This window comes from Pagrus pagrus (genome assembly GCF_965226575.1).
Source record: "Pagrus pagrus genome assembly, chromosome: 22".
Taxonomy (NCBI): domain Eukaryota; kingdom Metazoa; phylum Chordata; class Actinopteri; order Spariformes; family Sparidae; genus Pagrus; species Pagrus pagrus.
In genome coordinates this window covers 13,310,072-13,327,071 of record NC_140204.1, presented here as the reverse complement: position 1 = coordinate 13,327,071, position 17,000 = coordinate 13,310,072, and the positions used below count along the sequence as shown (strand labels likewise).

The 17,000-nt window shown below is 38.7% G+C and overlaps 1 protein-coding gene across 1 annotated transcript in view; it reads right to left on the bottom strand.

The window, feature by feature from the left end:
- Positions 1-11,016: 11,016 nt before the first annotated feature.
- usp53a (ubiquitin specific peptidase 53a) overlaps positions 11,017-17,000 on the bottom strand; it is a 35,153-nt gene continuing 29,169 nt past the window's right edge. The window contains exons 15-17 of the mRNA XM_084343423.1: positions 14,049-14,115; positions 13,219-13,952; positions 11,017-13,118 (exon numbers count right to left, since the gene is read on the bottom strand). Of these exons, the coding sequence (XP_084199549.1) occupies positions 13,042-13,118; positions 13,219-13,952; positions 14,049-14,115 (878 nt within the window). The 3' untranslated portion in view covers positions 11,017-13,041. The remainder of the gene's footprint in view (positions 13,119-13,218; positions 13,953-14,048; positions 14,116-17,000) is intronic.

Here is a 17,000-nt window from a genome sequence, read left to right as displayed (position 1 = left end):
AAATCCAAAATGAATTAATTTGATGACAGCAGTGGGGGTTGTGATCTGTCTCTGTGTATGTACGTGTTTGTGTGCAGAGTTTTGTCAAATGTCAAAGAATATTGACTTGTACTTTTCCAGATGAAATAAGCATATGAGCATGACATTATCGTTGTAGGATGAACAAGGGACGAGCCGTGAGTACTGCACTGTAAACTGCACCGCAACTAGGCTCATGTATGACAAGGCATGCCAATCCAGGATCTCTAAAGGATGAAAATTTGGCCTTTAACCTCTCAAAATTGTTAGTACAGTATATCCAGCCTTAAAACAACACATATTGTTTTAGGATCGTGCTCTACTAGTCAAATAATCAATTAAATGTTGCCTCCCTTAGTAGGCAGCAACAAAGATACTGGCTTGTTATTATTTTTTATATATATATATATATATATATATATATATATATATATATATATATAAATTGTACAGATTTAAATAATATTTACATAATTTTTCAAATGTTGCTTTATATAAAAAAAAACAGCATCTGTTACTATTGTTGCGTCTAAGGTGTATTTACATATTTGCTATGTGACTGCATTCATCTGTGAAAATGCCGTTGTAATAATCAGGCATGTTTCCTATAGAGTTACATTATGTTGTTATGTTAAATATTGTTTTTAATAATAGTGAGCTGTCATGTTTTGAAGGATAATGTGTAATTTTCATAATACATTGCGCAAAGTGCCAAACATTCGATGGCATTTAAAATATTATTTGGTTATTAATGGTTTCAAATGGCTCTAATACACATTTTTTTCAGACAATATTTAACCTTATACATTAAATTGTGCTTAATTTGAACAGTTTTTTGAGCATTTTAAACATTTTAGACTGGTTGATTAAGTTGCAACTTCCATTTAGATGTCATGAAAATTAGTCTTTGAGAACATCTGTATACTTCATCAGCCTCCGTTTGCAATGTACATGTCACTTCAAAAATGGACTGTAGGAGAACTGGCGATGATAAAGATGAAAGACTCCTTGCAGCTGGTTAACTTCCTGATCAACATTGCAATTCACAATAAAAATCTAGTAAAATACATTTACATTTTGTAGGTTATTCCTTTAAGACATAAAAAACATCTAGTTGCACAACTGAGTATGAAAATTAAAAACTACAATCACTCACAGAAAACATATTTCTTGCAATCAAACAGGTAATTTCAACTAAAGTGTCTTGAATCAGTGTTTATCACTACCATCACAACACTGATTAATAATTCTGTCTACTGCAGCCCTATTATACGTTATGCATTACTGCTCAAACCTGGCTCCTATTATGTGTATCCCTTCACGATGCTGGGAGCAGTACATGTTATCCCACTGCTCCTCTTAAGTATAGTCAGCTGAAGACATTAATCATAGGATCATCTAAATTAAATTTACCATAAAGCGTAAAGAGGCTTAATGAAAATTAAGTTGTTTATGATGTGCATGATTACAAGGGTATCTTCTCTTTACTGGAAGTACTTGAGATGAGCAATGGGATTTGAGCCATTTGGAAAGGTACAACTCTGATCACACGCCCAAAATCATTCAAGCAAGGTATATAGGCACAATCAATCATGGCACTGTTATTGGGGAAGTTGAGTTGTATGCAACTCATTTGTATTTGCATGTCCTGGCTCAGAATATACAGGAAGTGCTTTTTTATTGTTGTTGTGTATTATCAAATCTTTGAAATACTACATGTGTTACTTAAACATTATTATACATATTGAAATAATCATAATTTTGGCCAAGACAATCATATTACACAGTATATTCTTTATAATAGTACCTGCCTAAAAGTGCAGTGTTAGCAACAATATTCCCATCATATCCATAGCACATACCACAGGAGCATCAACCTTGATAATTCACCGCATGCAAAGGAACAACAGAGCAAAACAAAAGCTACTCTGAACGCTAAAAGTCTGAGAGCATTAATTGTGTCTGCTTGCACAATGTCAATCAACTGATCCTTGCAACCAAAGCTGTTCACACAAATACATGAGGAGTGGATGATGGAGATTACAAATTATATGCATCCATGGTCTGTTTAAACAAGAGTCAAAGATAAGGTTGCTTTTCCTCCTTGGTATCGAACAAATGACAGTTGCCATTTCATGCTTAATAAAACTGAGCATACTTAAATGACTGAGGGGCAGATTGCCTTGTTGACCTCATATCTAGGGCTGCAAAAGATATTCGCACCATGTTAACTATTCTAAAGAAGATAGCAGAATGTGTCCATGGTGTATGTGTACGAGTGAGCAGTTCAAAACTTGCAGAGAACAAACGACACACTAAGACAACAAAATAATTGCACAACTGAATAAAATTAAATCGATCAAAGTCACAAATACGCCGTCCACATGCTCTTTGTGCACACATGCAATTCTGCATACAGTATGTACAAACAAAAGGGGGAAGGTTGAAGAAAAAGAGACCACACAGTTAAAGCTGCTTGAGGGAGAAGGCTGAGCTAATCCGTGGTTATCAACACTTTTAAGCCTGCAGACTTCAGAGCCATTTGCAAACGCTCCCCTCCATTTCTGCTTTCCTTTCACTGGCACACGACGATGCCTGTGTTTCCACCTGAATCCGTGACAGACCGCCTGCAAGTGGCAGCGCAGTAATGGTTTCCAGGGAGACAGCAAAAGCAACTCTCGTAGATGTACAGGGACGCAATGTGTTACGCCCCATTTGTGCTCCCAGGCACAAGCCACCGAATCCTCTATCCAGCGAGCTTCTACTTGAACCCGTGTTTACCACATCAGCTCGGGCAGCATGAAGCGAGGAGGCTGGTCCTTATATGGCCATTTTACTTTCATGCTGTTAAAGAACAGCAAAAAAGAGGTGAATATTAAAACTAACGTCACCAATGCAGAATATTTTCAAGGGGCATTTAAATTCAAATAATTTGTTCGTCCTGGTACTGCACTCTTTTGTATTATCCAAAATTCTTTTCATCAGGTTAAACTAAATGTCTAAAGTCAACAATATTTTATGTTTTTTTAATTTCCAGCATCAATGTCCTTTAAAAGTAAGTAAGGCCAAGTAAGGCTAACCTTAAAGGCCAAAAGTGTTACTGTCATCCATTTTCTGGTGTGAACAAGCCGACTATGGGATCAATTTGTAAGAAATAAATGTATCAGATCAATTTGTGTTTTCCTGATTTCCAAGTATAAGAAAGAGAATTCAGTTAAGACAACAATACTGTTAAGGAAAGGAGTACAAATTAAAGACAACTATAATGAGTGGTCAGCAGCTGATATCAAAGAAATTCCCACAGCCAGACAAGTGTTTAAATGATGCTTTCATTTCACTTTGTAATATTCAGCTGCTGACAGATATTTATAGAACAGATTCACAAACACCATTAGCTATATCAAGTAGCAGGCAAGACAAGCAAAATATGGTCTCGAAGTCTACCTAAGCGCAATATCCTGACGGCACACAACATACACAGAACGTTGCCATTCAAAAGACATGACAGTTGATGACATTTCTGTATGAATATTTACTTTTTAATGGTAACAACTTTGGGGGCTTAGCGATCAAATCAAAAAAAGGTTTCCTAAACAGTTTCCTAAATTAGTTTTCAAACACAAGCTACTGGGGTCAAAGCACTAACATGCAACCAGGAAGTGAAAAGCAGGAAGATTAAGGAGGGCACAAAGAAAGGAAACGTTTTCTCAGCTAAAGAAAGGATTAATGTTCAAATTGCAATTAAAAACATTCAAAAGTCATAGGGAGAAAAAGTTAACAGCAAGCACGTATTAATGAAAGACACATTTCAAGTTCACTGTGGTCTCTGTACATTTTCTTCCATCATTCTAATCCTTGTTATAGCTTTCGGCGCATTATGGAGTCCAAGCTCCCTTCTTGCATGATATTGATTTGTTGTAGATGAGGAAACCCGACAGCAGTTTGTTGCAGGTGTCGTGAAACAAACATCATGCCTGGAGAAGGCAACAGAAACAAACACAGACAAACAGAGCAGATTCGTAACGTCATTGAACACCATCGTGAGTTGAATTTTACATACAGTGGAGGGAGAGATATCAGAAAACACAACACAAGTGAATTAGAAAGAGAAGAACAGAGGACAGAAAAGACAAATATGGGAAGGGGCAAGTGGAGCATACAACAATAATATTCGTATGATGCTGTAAAAAGCCTCCAACCAACCACCATAGCCATTCCACCTCTGTCAGTATAGCCTTTCTAAAGCTTTTCAATAAGATGTGAGATTGGCGTTATGCGGCTAATCTCCAGTACTGCCAGAAAAACAAAAACGTGCTGCCACGTTTGTTTTTTTATTTCCCTAAAGACAACTCTTCCCTCACACTCTTGTGCTGTTTCTCTGCACCATGCAGTCATTATAGTGATTTTGTTTCATGCAGGCAAGTGGAAGAAGCTCATAAATGGAAGTGGTGGAAACCGGCAAGTGGGCTTTGCCAAACAGCCTCAGGCGGTAGAGAAACAAGAACACAATACATTAATGCCCCCTAGTGATGAGTTATGATAATACCACAGGACACATCCCATTGTGTCACATGTTAAACCACAAAAAATTGTATGCATTGTTTAATTTTTTATATATTATATCTGGGGAGATATGTGCAATGCAGCAGTCTTACGTATTGACTGTTTCAAAAACCCACAACACTATATTTTGTGATAACTAGCTCTAAAATATTTTGCTACCAACAAATATCTTGATATTAAAAAAAACATCCTTCAGCAAGTTAACAGTATGACATTAACAAAACCAAACTTGCGAAAGAGATGCTGTGGAAAAAGTAGCTATTGCCACCTATGCACCCTGCAGCTTCTTCTCTCTGTCCTCTATTAAGCCACCCTCTCAAGTCTGAAAATTTGGCAAATCCCCGGAACAGACTACACCCTACTGGTATACTTCTTCAGCCTGCTCATATTTAGGATTCCACCGACCTCATAGGGTCCTATTTTTTAAATCTTCCAAAGCAATCAGATTTCACACTTTCTTCTGCCCCAAGTAAGAGGGCCTCTACCCATAATCCTGTTCCTACTGCTTGTCAGGATGACAACAAGAACAGAAACCCGTGGGCTGTGTGTGCATGCGTCTGTGTGTGTGTACACACATGTACACAACTGGGCACAGGGTGGTCTGCTAAAGAAGAGATACAGACATGACAGGGAAATCTGAAAAAAGGAAGCAACTGTGTGGGGAAAGGAAAAGAATACATTTGAGGGGAAATAGACTGATAACTGAATTACAGCAAACACACATTTCTGTTTAAATTAAACCAAAATTAAGCGCTAAATCTAGTAGTAGAATTTCTTCTAGAAAAAGCAACACTAGACATATATAGAACACACTGAAATGGCTGGCATAAAAATTAATCAGTTACAACTCTAGCCACTTTGTCTACACGCCTTCTTGAATGGGACACAGTGAAAATCTTTCCCTCACAGCTAGAGATGGAGGCAGCAATAAAAATCATAAATTTGCAACTTAATGCTGGAAATCCATTACATTACAAATGCCTTTGCACCCTACAGCAACAAACCAGAGAAACCAAGTTATTTCAGCAAAAAAAAATCTGATATTGCAGCAACAAGTACTGTACATCTATAAAGACATTCGGCAACAAGCTTCACACTACACATGAGAAGAAGAGGTGTCAATGTTTTAGCATTATTAAATCCAAATAAAGACCAAACTTTCAATGTTCTGATGCTCCCTAGTTTTTCTCCAAGCAGCAACCATCATCATCAAAAGTACCTACAGGTACAGTTCCTCTGATGTCCACTAGATGCTGCCTCCAAGAAAAGTACATCTGTGTCTAAATTGAACCCACAACTAATTTTAGAGGCAGCACAATACCATATGAAATCAGTGAAATAATGCTATTCGCTCTATATGCATGTAAACTAAGGTGAAGACACAATGTGTCCACTTATCCTTTGTATTACACACACACACACACACACACACAGTGTCAGTGCGGATCGTTTGTGTCTCTAAGTGCTATTTTTTTGCGAATAAACACGGACTGCAAAAATACTCCAGAGAAGCACCGAAGGAGTCAAAACAGAACACAGAAGAACAAAATTACTGTATGTGATGGTGCAAGTTGGTAGCAGCGAGCTAGCTCAATAGTGATATACTTATGAGCCCATCAGCTTGTAGCCAGCTCACTTGCTTTTAGGCTAGCAAGGGATCACACTTTGCGCCATCTCATTCAAAATGCATCCTTACCAAATAGCACAAGAAAGGTCTTATGCTGCAATTTCTGTTGCAATAGCCAAAAAGATTTCTCCATCATGGATGCTAACCACTTGTGCCACCATAGTAAACCAATGTGCCATAGCTGTTCTTGAATCCTGTAACTATGGCCAGTACCAGAGGCTTGCTAGCTCGATAGCACTCTTGCTAACGGAAAACACATCGCACTTAAGAAGACTGCAATTACTAGCTAAGCAGTTGCTTCTTCCAGTTTGTCCATTCACGTCAACAAAAATTGCTCACCTGGAGCATAAGGCGAAAAATATTTCTAGCCTCCAGGATTAATTCCTGGTTATGCAGTCCACTGAGTAAACCCAGTAGAGTTTCCCCCACTGCCCCAGCCTGCAAGCTCCCTGTTCAGACCATAGACTTTTTATTGCGATGATGTCACAGATATTTATAAAAACTTTTCTTGACTCAAGGAAAGTAATATAAAAACCCCAGCGTTCAAAAATTCATAACAGAGTCATAATTGACCTTGTTTGCAATTCAAGGTGTGCTGTCAACAGTGTTACAGATGTCTCTTTTTATAATCTTGGTCTGCAAGTCTTTGTTACGGAGCCCTGGAGGTGACATGGATGTGTTTTTTTTTTTACTTGCGCGCGCAAGTTATTATCCCGAACGCATCTATATGAAATGGACTAAAAGAGCAGTCATGAGTCGTGTTGTAGCCAATGATTTATGTATTACATAAAGAGACTTGCTCCTTTTGTGATGAGATGAGAGACTTGATGTTTTGTGATGAGATTTAAATATAAATGTATTCATATTCTGGTAATGGCTTATAATAGCAGCCAGTATGAATCAAGTCTGTTACAATACTCTCACACCTTGGAAGAATAAAATCAGGCAAATGTTTATCTGTTTCTATGTGGGTTAATAACACTGTGTACATATAAGATCAGTTTCAGTTGCACTTGTGTACTATTTACTCTCAGCTATTCCACCCCAAAGCTGATGTGTTACTATAAACTTAATGTAAGTTATAAGATAGTATGTAAAACACGCTGGACTACTACCTCAAAGAAGCCAATATGCGTGCAAAAGTATTAAATAGGCTCTATCATTAGAGTAAGCACAACTACAAGCCAAGTATACTTAAACTTTCTATATAAGGCAAGAATACTTAATTATACTTTTTAAGTACAAGTATAGGCCAAATATACTTAGACTTTTCTGTATACTTATATAAGATAAGCAAAGTAAACTTAAGTATAATTTTGTTAAGTATATCTCTGATTAGTAGCCTACATAAAAAGTACTGAAAGCATACTTTCTTATTTTTAGTTCAAAAGAAGTATACTAATGGCACACTTGAATAAACTTGGACTCGAATAAAGTCCATTTGTATAGATGCGTTCATCGATAGCCTATGTATCTCGCGCGAGCGAGATAGTAACTGACGCGCGCAAGATAGTAAGTCGCACGCGCGAGTTAAAAAAAAACACATCCATGTCACCTCCAGGGCTTCGTAGGGCCGACTGAATGTTCTGTAAGCATTTTAGTATGGAAAGGAAAGCATGTTATTTTGTTGTTTCGTTTTTTTGTTTTTTCAGATGCAAAACAGACAAAAAACAAACGCAACATGACTCACCCATGGAGAAGCTAGCAGTGTTGATAGACGAGTCTTTAGGAAGGTGTGGCGTCCTCCATTTCGTCGGTGCAACGGTCTTTCCAACGCCAAAGGGCTCGTGAAACTCACGTAACTTTGTCCAGGTCAGTTAAAACACACATTGTGGACTCCTCAGCATTATTTGAGAATAATATGAGAATAATTAGTGCCTTCTTGTGGTTTCAATCATTTCTACAGACATTTTCAAACGATAGTTTTGCTTCACAGCTTCACCCTCAGATATTCTGCAGGTGCTTCTAATTAGCAGGGTAGCGACACCTACAGATGCGTTTAAAGACTGCTCGTAAAGTCCCACCTCACAAATTTTCGATTTGGTGCCCACAATTTTTGGTAGTTAAATAATAAATAATATTTTGCTATCGAGCAAATTGTTGAACAGTTCTTCACAGTGAGGTAGGCTACTGCATGGGTATGGTCACATATACTGAACCTGCCCTGTTAGTACACACTGTAATCTGTTTTGCTGTTTCTGCAAAAGTATTTACACAGAATACCGGACGCATGGTAGCTTCTTCAAATGTATGACATTTACATAGCTTTTACGTCATCAGTGTTGATAGAAACCACATTGTTAGCTGGTTTGTGTGGGCTGCACTCACATGCCAGAGTTTTCTGACAGAATCTAAAGGTTACTCATATCATTTAAATAATACTACTACTAATAATAATAATAATAATACATTTTTTTTAAATGCTGCATTCATTCATTGTAAATTACTAAAGTATTTAAAGCAACACGACGGAAACTTGTTTTTACTGTTTGCTGGAAAAGTGTGAGTTTATTCTGAAACACAAGGCAACACTGATTTAAAGGGAGAAACCTGAACAGAAAAAGGGAAGTCGGCTAAAAGGGTGTATGGGGAAAAAAGATTGTAGAGAGCGAGGGGCATGGGAGAATTTAGCGAGAAGCAAAAGACTGAGGTAAGTTGACAGAGTGAGAAATCATATGAGGATGAAGGATGTGAGTGAGCTTGAGGGACAGTTTGCCAGAGAGAGAGAGGGAAACGGGGGTGGGGGGAATGAGAAAACTGAAGTCTGACTCTGACAGTGGAGCATGAGTTCAGCTGATGCCCCCTAATGAAGTACGGCAGCTGCAGAGGAGGAGCCCGCACTGACAGGCCGGGTCCCTCTCTGACGGATGGTTGAGAAGACATACACACACTCACACACCAGAAGACAGCAAGAAGATTTAAACATACCAAAACTATGATAGACACGCCAAGCAATGAGGAGCAGAGTACTGAATGGCAGAACATTGTCAGGATTCTCTGAATACATTGCACGGTGTGAACTTTCCCCTCTCTTTCTCTGGGGAACTTTTGGAGGGAATTCTTTCATGGTTCAAGACTGACATTAAAATAAAAAAATCCCTTCTTAATTGTATTTGTGAGTAGTCTTCCTAAAAGTGGCATATTTATTAAACATATTTATTTGATGCAGGGGGGGTGGGAGTGAAAATCCATTCTCTACCTGTTCCTCTAAGTCAATTATGCGGTTGCCATTTTGGTGCAAACATAAAAGTCCATTTTGTTTCCACATAATCATGTCTATTTGAAGAACATATTTAGCATATTTCCAGCACTGTTGAAGAGACAATAAAATCCTGAAATACCTGCGGTGAGTCACCTGCATTGATGCTGTCGAAGGATGACGACATGTTGAGGGGCAATGTGCTAAATAATGAAAATGTGGTACAAGAAGAGGAAACGATGCTTAAAAAAAAACTTGCTTTGCGTACATGTCATTAGTCTGTTGTTTTGACTAATGTTGAATCACCATGTGGATTTCATCTTCACAATGACAAGACTAGATCACTTTTGTGCACAGAAATTCTATAATAATAGCCTGCTGAGATACAGAGACACATTAATCTGCCAGACGTTTGCAGTAAGGGCTCAACAGTGAAATGAAGTAAAAGTTATAGTGCGCATTGCAATGAATGTCTAAATCAGGTTGCATCTTGTATTTATTGCGGTAACCGAAAAAAAGTCCTCTACTTCCCTCTTCAGGACGGAAACAGTATTTTCATCTATTTTGTAAGATAACAGAATGATCAGGAGTCCTGTCAGCCTGAAGCCTTAGATCATTAACAAGAACATTTAATGTGTAATTTTATGTTCGAATACAACAATCCTGAAATCAGTTTTGTTTCAAAGTTAGCCATTCTTTAATTAATCCCATTGGACATGAAAGTAGCTGTACAGTTACTCTCTGGAAGGAACTCATCCACTGTGTTTAATTATTCTAGGCCCATACAGGTAAAATAGCTGGGTTTTCTAACAGTTTGAAAACTGTTGACTTGGATTGGACCAATCCTGAATCAAACTAAAGTCATTTAAAAAGGCACTGGCATGATTCTCTGGAATATAATGTTTAAAGAATGTTTCCTATGCCTTCAGGCCACATTCTGAGGCAGTAGCAGGTTCATTCAAGTCTTTTCTCTGCACATTAATTACAGAGCCACAAGTTATCATTTAATCAGAACAGACCTTTCTTTTCAAGTGTTTAATCACCTAATTGCCTTTGAAATTTTCCCATTTGGCTACATCCTCTGGCCAGAAGATGGAAAGGGCAGAGAATGGCCTTCTGCTGATGTGAAAGTGCATATTTTTTGTCAAGTGTACCTGTAACAATAAGAAGAGTCCTGGACTCCCACTACCTCACATTAAAATCAGAAAAATTATTTGGGAATCAAGGGATGAACTACAACTTAACAAAGAAAAAGGGAAAAAATGTTTATTCAGAGGTGACACAAAGTGTTCTAGCTTTCTAAAAATATGTATGTAAGAACGGTAAATTTTTTTACAGCCAGGGGATTGAGTTGTGTAGCCAGCACTTGATATCAGTAGGTGCACTAAGGATACATGGCAGCAGGTGGCAGCAAACCACCATATTTCCAAATTGTAAATACAAGAACAATAACACAAAAGACAATGTTTATCATCAGGACTCAATATTTGAGTAATTTTAAAGCACATGGATCATAGACTAGGTTTCCTTTTACTATATAATAGGTTCAAGATTTGCATTACTATATTTTAAACTGTGTGGTCTTGAATGTAATATAACTTGACTCAGATGTGGTTAAATAAAATTGTTTATTTAACAATTGTTAATCAATAAAAATAAAATTAAATGTTACAAAAATTCTTTAAAATCAAAGAATTGTACAAATCATGGCTCCAATTTATCCGTGTCATGACATAGAAAAATACAAAAGGCACTGTGCATTTGAGTCTGCTGCATATATAAAACATTTTAAACAACAAAAGAAGTCCACTACTCAGATTTACAACATGTGGTTATGAAATAACCACCTCAAAGAAAAGCAAGCCCCGTCTAGATCTAGATGTCCTATTAGTGCAGACTTGCTGCTAATAGGACCTATTTTTAAGAAACAGGACAGAAAACTGAATAATTGATTCGGCAAAAGACAACAAAAAAGTGTAGTACTGTAAGGAGTGTGAAAAGTCAAACAAACAACCAGAAATACAGTGCAAAGACATAAAAACAGACAGTAAATATGGAAGGAAGAAGGGGTGTGTGCAGGTGTGTATGTGAGGAGCTAAGAAGGTGCCTCATTTTTATGTGCCACATACTGTTCAACCAATAGCAATCAATTTAATATATTTAACCATTACCTTAGAGCCCCTAGATACCTACCCTGGTGCTCAGAGATATTTCCATATATTGGACCTACTCTGGTTGAAGTTTGATTAACAGACAAAAGATTTTTAAAAAGAACTATGCGTGTTACTGGGTCGACAAACTCCATGTACCAACAAGAATCTGAGGTTGTAAGTTTTCCCTCCTTAAAGGGTAACGTCAGCATTTTTCAACCTGGACCCTATTTTCCCATGTTTTTTTAATCAAAGTGACAAATGGGGTCAACATCTTTCAGGTTTATGTCTTTCAGTAAAGGAATAAAATCTGTTTGTTAAAGAAAAGGATCCTGTGTGAAAAACACACTTCATTCAAAACTCATTAAGCCCAGCATCTAGACCCAGAATAATCATTAATTCACTTGGTTAGATGTTTTTTGTTTTTTCTTAAAAACAGAAAAAAAAAACCCACACACGGTTTTTATTTTCTGTGTTTTCCAACTATGAAATTACTGTTTCTGTAAATGGACTCTGGTGGCTTTGGCGAGAGTGATAGCAGCTGTTTCTGGTTAAACAAAAAGAATCTTATTCTTTAACAAAAAGGTTTATCTCTGTAGGGTAATTTCCGCAATGTTACCAGACAGAGTAACAATGTGGGAAAAACAAGCACTTTAAGTGGACATGCTTTGTCGGTGCTCAATTGCTCACAGGGATTATATTGTAGCACGTTTCTCGCTCAATACTGGACCAATTGTACAGAAATTGTTGCCATTAGTTACTTGGGACACAAAAACATGGGAAAATGGGGTCCAGGTTGTCAGATACAAAAGTTACCCTTTAACAGTGTCACAAAAAGGTGTCCTAGAGCTTCATATTCACACGGATCCGTGGGATCCATTTTTAAGTTGTGCCAACAGGTTGCCCAATGTGTTGAATTACCGTCCAAAATTTAAGAAAAATATGTTCTGAATATTTATTTTACATTTACATTTATAACCCAGTGAAATAAAAATATTTTTGGTCAAGATCAGATTGGGGCTGACACCTCATAACACTGAAATGGGAGAAGTTAAACAAATAAAAGCATTCCAAGAAGTGAGAGTAGAACTGCAAGACATTGGTTATTTCTTCTTGTAAAATAATCTCTTGCATGGTAAAGTGGCTTTTATTGTGAAACATTCTGTACTAGCCTAACCCTTCGCTTTTGAGCTCTAAACATGATCAAGGGTAAACTCTGTACCTGCTCTCTACTGTGCAAATTCACTATTCATTCAAAGCTTTAAGTAGCTCAAACCAAAACAGCAAGGAAGCTCTTCACGACACCTGCCTTTTTACAATCTCTTTGGCATTCAGGTTCATATCCAACTTTCTGTTATGACAAGTACATAAATGTACATCCCAGTTAGAAGGACTCAAACTGTGTAGCAGTCATAGTGTATAACAGTTCTTTTTGGCATCCAATCACTGGATCATACAAGGTGTGTTGATGCTTTTTTCTAAAATCATAGGAACCCATGCTCATCAAGTCCTTTTGGAGTAACTGGGTTCCACTTTGCAGTAGTCTTGGTAGTAGAGTATCCTGTAGGACAAAAGCCAAACATTGAATCAATGCAAACATGTACAAAAAGGCTGAAAATGTTACACAAATAGTATAAAACAGCATTAATTAGATATGGTACCTGATTCTGATCTGCTTTTGGAAGGCTCTGGTGGCTGAACATCTGGCAAAGGGAGCCCCCTCCCTTCAATATCACTCTCCCCTGATGACGTATGGTCCTCTGCCTTCATGTACAAGACAGGCCTCTTATGGTATTTGGCCCGATAAGTGTCTGTCATACAGTTATCCACAGAAAAGTATGTGGTGGGAAGAACCATATCTGTCAGACCAGGGGAGTCTGTACCGTCATCGTGTCCAGGCTTTGGACTCGGTAACCTCTCATCGCTCTCGCTGGCCGATAGATCGTTCCTGTCCTGGTCCGATGACCCCGACTTGGAGCTGGCGTCCGATGATAGCCTGTGCTCAGCAGGTGTCTCGATCCACCGACGGAGGATGGTGTGCGAGAGGAGGGACATGCCATTGTTGGGTTCGTTGCGGGGGCTCAGCCGTGTTCGCACCTCTGGCGGATGGGAGTGGACGTCAGATAGGTCAGCGTGACTGCTGCCAAAGTTCTTTGGGGGTAAAGGTGGGGGATAGTTGTGCGAGAAAGGGTCACTGTGGCCAACAGTGCCAGCCTCTTCTTGTTCAGAGAAAGGTCCAGCAAGGTCGTCTGAGCTGTTCCACTCAGAACTGCTGGTCTTTGCGAAGTAAGGAGGCCCAGGGCTCACAGGGCTGCCATCCACATTTTCCTCTTGTTCGCTGTCCAGACCATTGTTCTTTTCCAAGATCCCGGGAGTGTATCGGAAGGCTCTTCTTCTGTTACAGAGCAAAAACAAAAACATGATCATTTTGGGCCATCTCAACCTACTGCTTAGACTACTTAGAGAGTTTTTTTTGAAAGATCTTTTTTACCTTTGTATTGGTTGACCAGAGAGGTTGTGTGCGTCTTGTAGATCTGGAGATTTTCTTCCTTGTTCACCTAGGCAATAGTAAAGTCTCATGAGCACTTTATATCACAGCACACTAATTTATAAACTCATGGTCATCACAACCAGATGGTCAAAAAATAGAGCTAGGTAACATCTGTCATGGGTTTCTATTTTAACACGGCTACAATATTATTTTTTGTGTGTGTGCGTGTCTCTCCAGCAGAGACATGTTATCTAACAGGGGTCATGGTGAGGCCCTTGCCTGGTGCTAGGAGAGGAAGTATCAAAGCAGCTAGTCTGGCAGAGCGCCCTCAGGCCCCCTGTGTACCACTCTGACCGTCTGATCCAGCCAAAGAACATGGCCCCTCAAAGGGAATTTGGGTTCATATCCAGGCCCATGTTAGCTTTGAGCTAACAGCACTAATGAAACAATGAAGACCCTGAATGAACTCTGGCAGATTTCAAAGTTGGAACGTATGAAAAACTAACGAAAGCCAACGGAAATTCTATAAACTTGTTAAGGTCAATCAGGTTACAATATGATGCCATGAATTATGCTGCAATAATTTTGAGATCATGGCCGATTTTACCCATTAGATCAGCAAAAACACATGTTCAGAGACAGGTCCCTGAGTGGAGGCTGGTGTGGAGCTTAGCCAAGTTAGCATGGTGGGTGTGATTTACAGGGCCTGAGACAGACAACAGCTGACTAACAGGACAAGGAAGAGAGTGAGTGGCTGAGGACCATCTGTGATGTGTCAGCATACCCTCTTTTTTTCCCCCTGTGCTCTCTCAAAGCATTAGTGGCTAAATCCTTTGTGCTGGCATGCAATTACGCCGAGGTCAGACTCCAGACTCCAGATCCCCTCTGCAACACTATTGCATTTTTAAGCTGTTAAGTCCATGTGGCAATTCACAATTTGATGACGCTGATCTGCAATGTTGGCAAGCAACTGTAACAATATGATTCTCACAAACAAAAAGGGATGCAGTTTACAATGCTTTCTCCTGAGAAAATCCCTTCATCTTTACGGTCACGTGCACTGTTGCCAAGAGAATGCTTGAAAGAGAAAGCAGCTGGATAACAAAACGGCAAGGCGACTGTGTTGTTTGGTTGCAATACTGTCTGTTGCTGCTGAAATCAAAAGACTTTTCAGCTATCAAATAATCGCTATGATTTCATCCGATTTAATGCAAGTCAACTCTTCAGGTTCGGCGTCTGGCTGCTCTCCAGAAAACATTCATTTCAGTGGAATTTTGGGATCACTGCTGGAGCTGCGAACGCCAGCGAAACAGATGTACTCAAGGTGTCCTGCTGTTTACATGGCCTACTGCACTTGCCTGGGAAACCGTCCATGTACTGTGATTGCATGGATTAGACTGTGGTTCAGTGGCATTTAATGTACTAAATCTAAATTGCACCAAGCGGTGTGCAATAAAGTTTCCCTGACGTTCCAATGTTAACTGCAAGGCATAGTCAAGCTGCTAAATATGATTAAAGAAACTGAAGTTGTTTCACGCATACATACATACATGTTTTTTTGCACTTGGTAAATGTGTGAGCAGCCACACTGTGTTTGCTTCTAAATATACAGGTCTATATCTCAGCATTTTGATTTAGTTTATGATAATAGATTAATCTTTTGTGTCATTTTCCAAGCAAAAATGTCAAACATTTGCTTGTTCCAGCTTCTTAAACGAAAGGATTTGCTGCTTTTCTTTGTCAGTTGTGATAGCAAAATGAAGAGTCTTTGGGTTTTAGTCTGTTAGTTGGATATAAAAAGCAATTTCAAGACATCACTTTGGGCTCTGGGAATCGTGATGGGCATTTTTCACTATTATTTGACACTTTACATACAAAGCAATTTATCCATTAATCGAGAAAATAGTCTGAGGATTAATAGATAATTAAACTAATTGTTAGTTGCAGTCCTAATTTCATTCATTCCTACGAAGAAAACTAAAATGAAATGTTATCTTAAAAGTTTTAAAAGATCAGTGTTTTTCAACCCCAGGGGCCATCAGTTTGATAAATGATAAAGAAGGGGTCCCTGAAGGAAAAAGGTTGGGAGCCTGTCCTTTCTTTCATCCCACTCCGGCATAAAGGATCGCTTTGAGAAAGTTCAAGACAGGCACCCGTTTGTTCCTTCATGCACTAAAAAGCTCCAACTTAAGGAGAACAGAGAAGTGATCTGACATAATTTCACTTATTCAAACTGCCAGAGTGTGAAACCACCAGAGGAAACTGATAATGCCTCTATACAGACCGTGAAAGAAAACCCTAACTAGGTTTTGAGAAATTGTACATGCAAAATTTCCTGACAGCCCTTTGAAGTTTTGTGGATGTGACACAAAACAAAAAACTCTACACATTTCAGTTCTGAGGCTGTCATGTGGAGATTTGTAGTTCTCTGCGTTCTGCTGTCTGGGGTACTTAAAATTCTTGAACATCAATCAGACTTGCACTCATATTTGCAGTTCAGCTTTTCATTAAGACCTGAACTATGTGGGGACAAAAAAAAAGAACCCTGGAAAAGGTTTTCAACTACTTGAGCTGTTCAAAATCTAAAGGTCATTCAGATACCCTTTGCCTGTGTTGATATGGCACGTTGATGCCACAATATAATTATGTACTCGTGCCATGGAATTAACACTTTGGTTATCGCATCAGTCACTGGCATGTTGAGTGGCATCAATAGATGGGCTAAGTGGAGCAGCATTACAGCTCTCAGCACACTAACTCAGAGACACACGTTCCCTGCAGAAGTATGCAAACAAACACGATGGATAACAAACCCATTTAATCGGATAAAGGATCAAAATTACCATGATCCCCTTTTCCCGACATGTGCGTCACAAACATTGTTTCAGCTACAAACACAATATTTATCTCAAATGATTATTTGGGGTTTTCTAAGTACATGAGGGCAAAGTT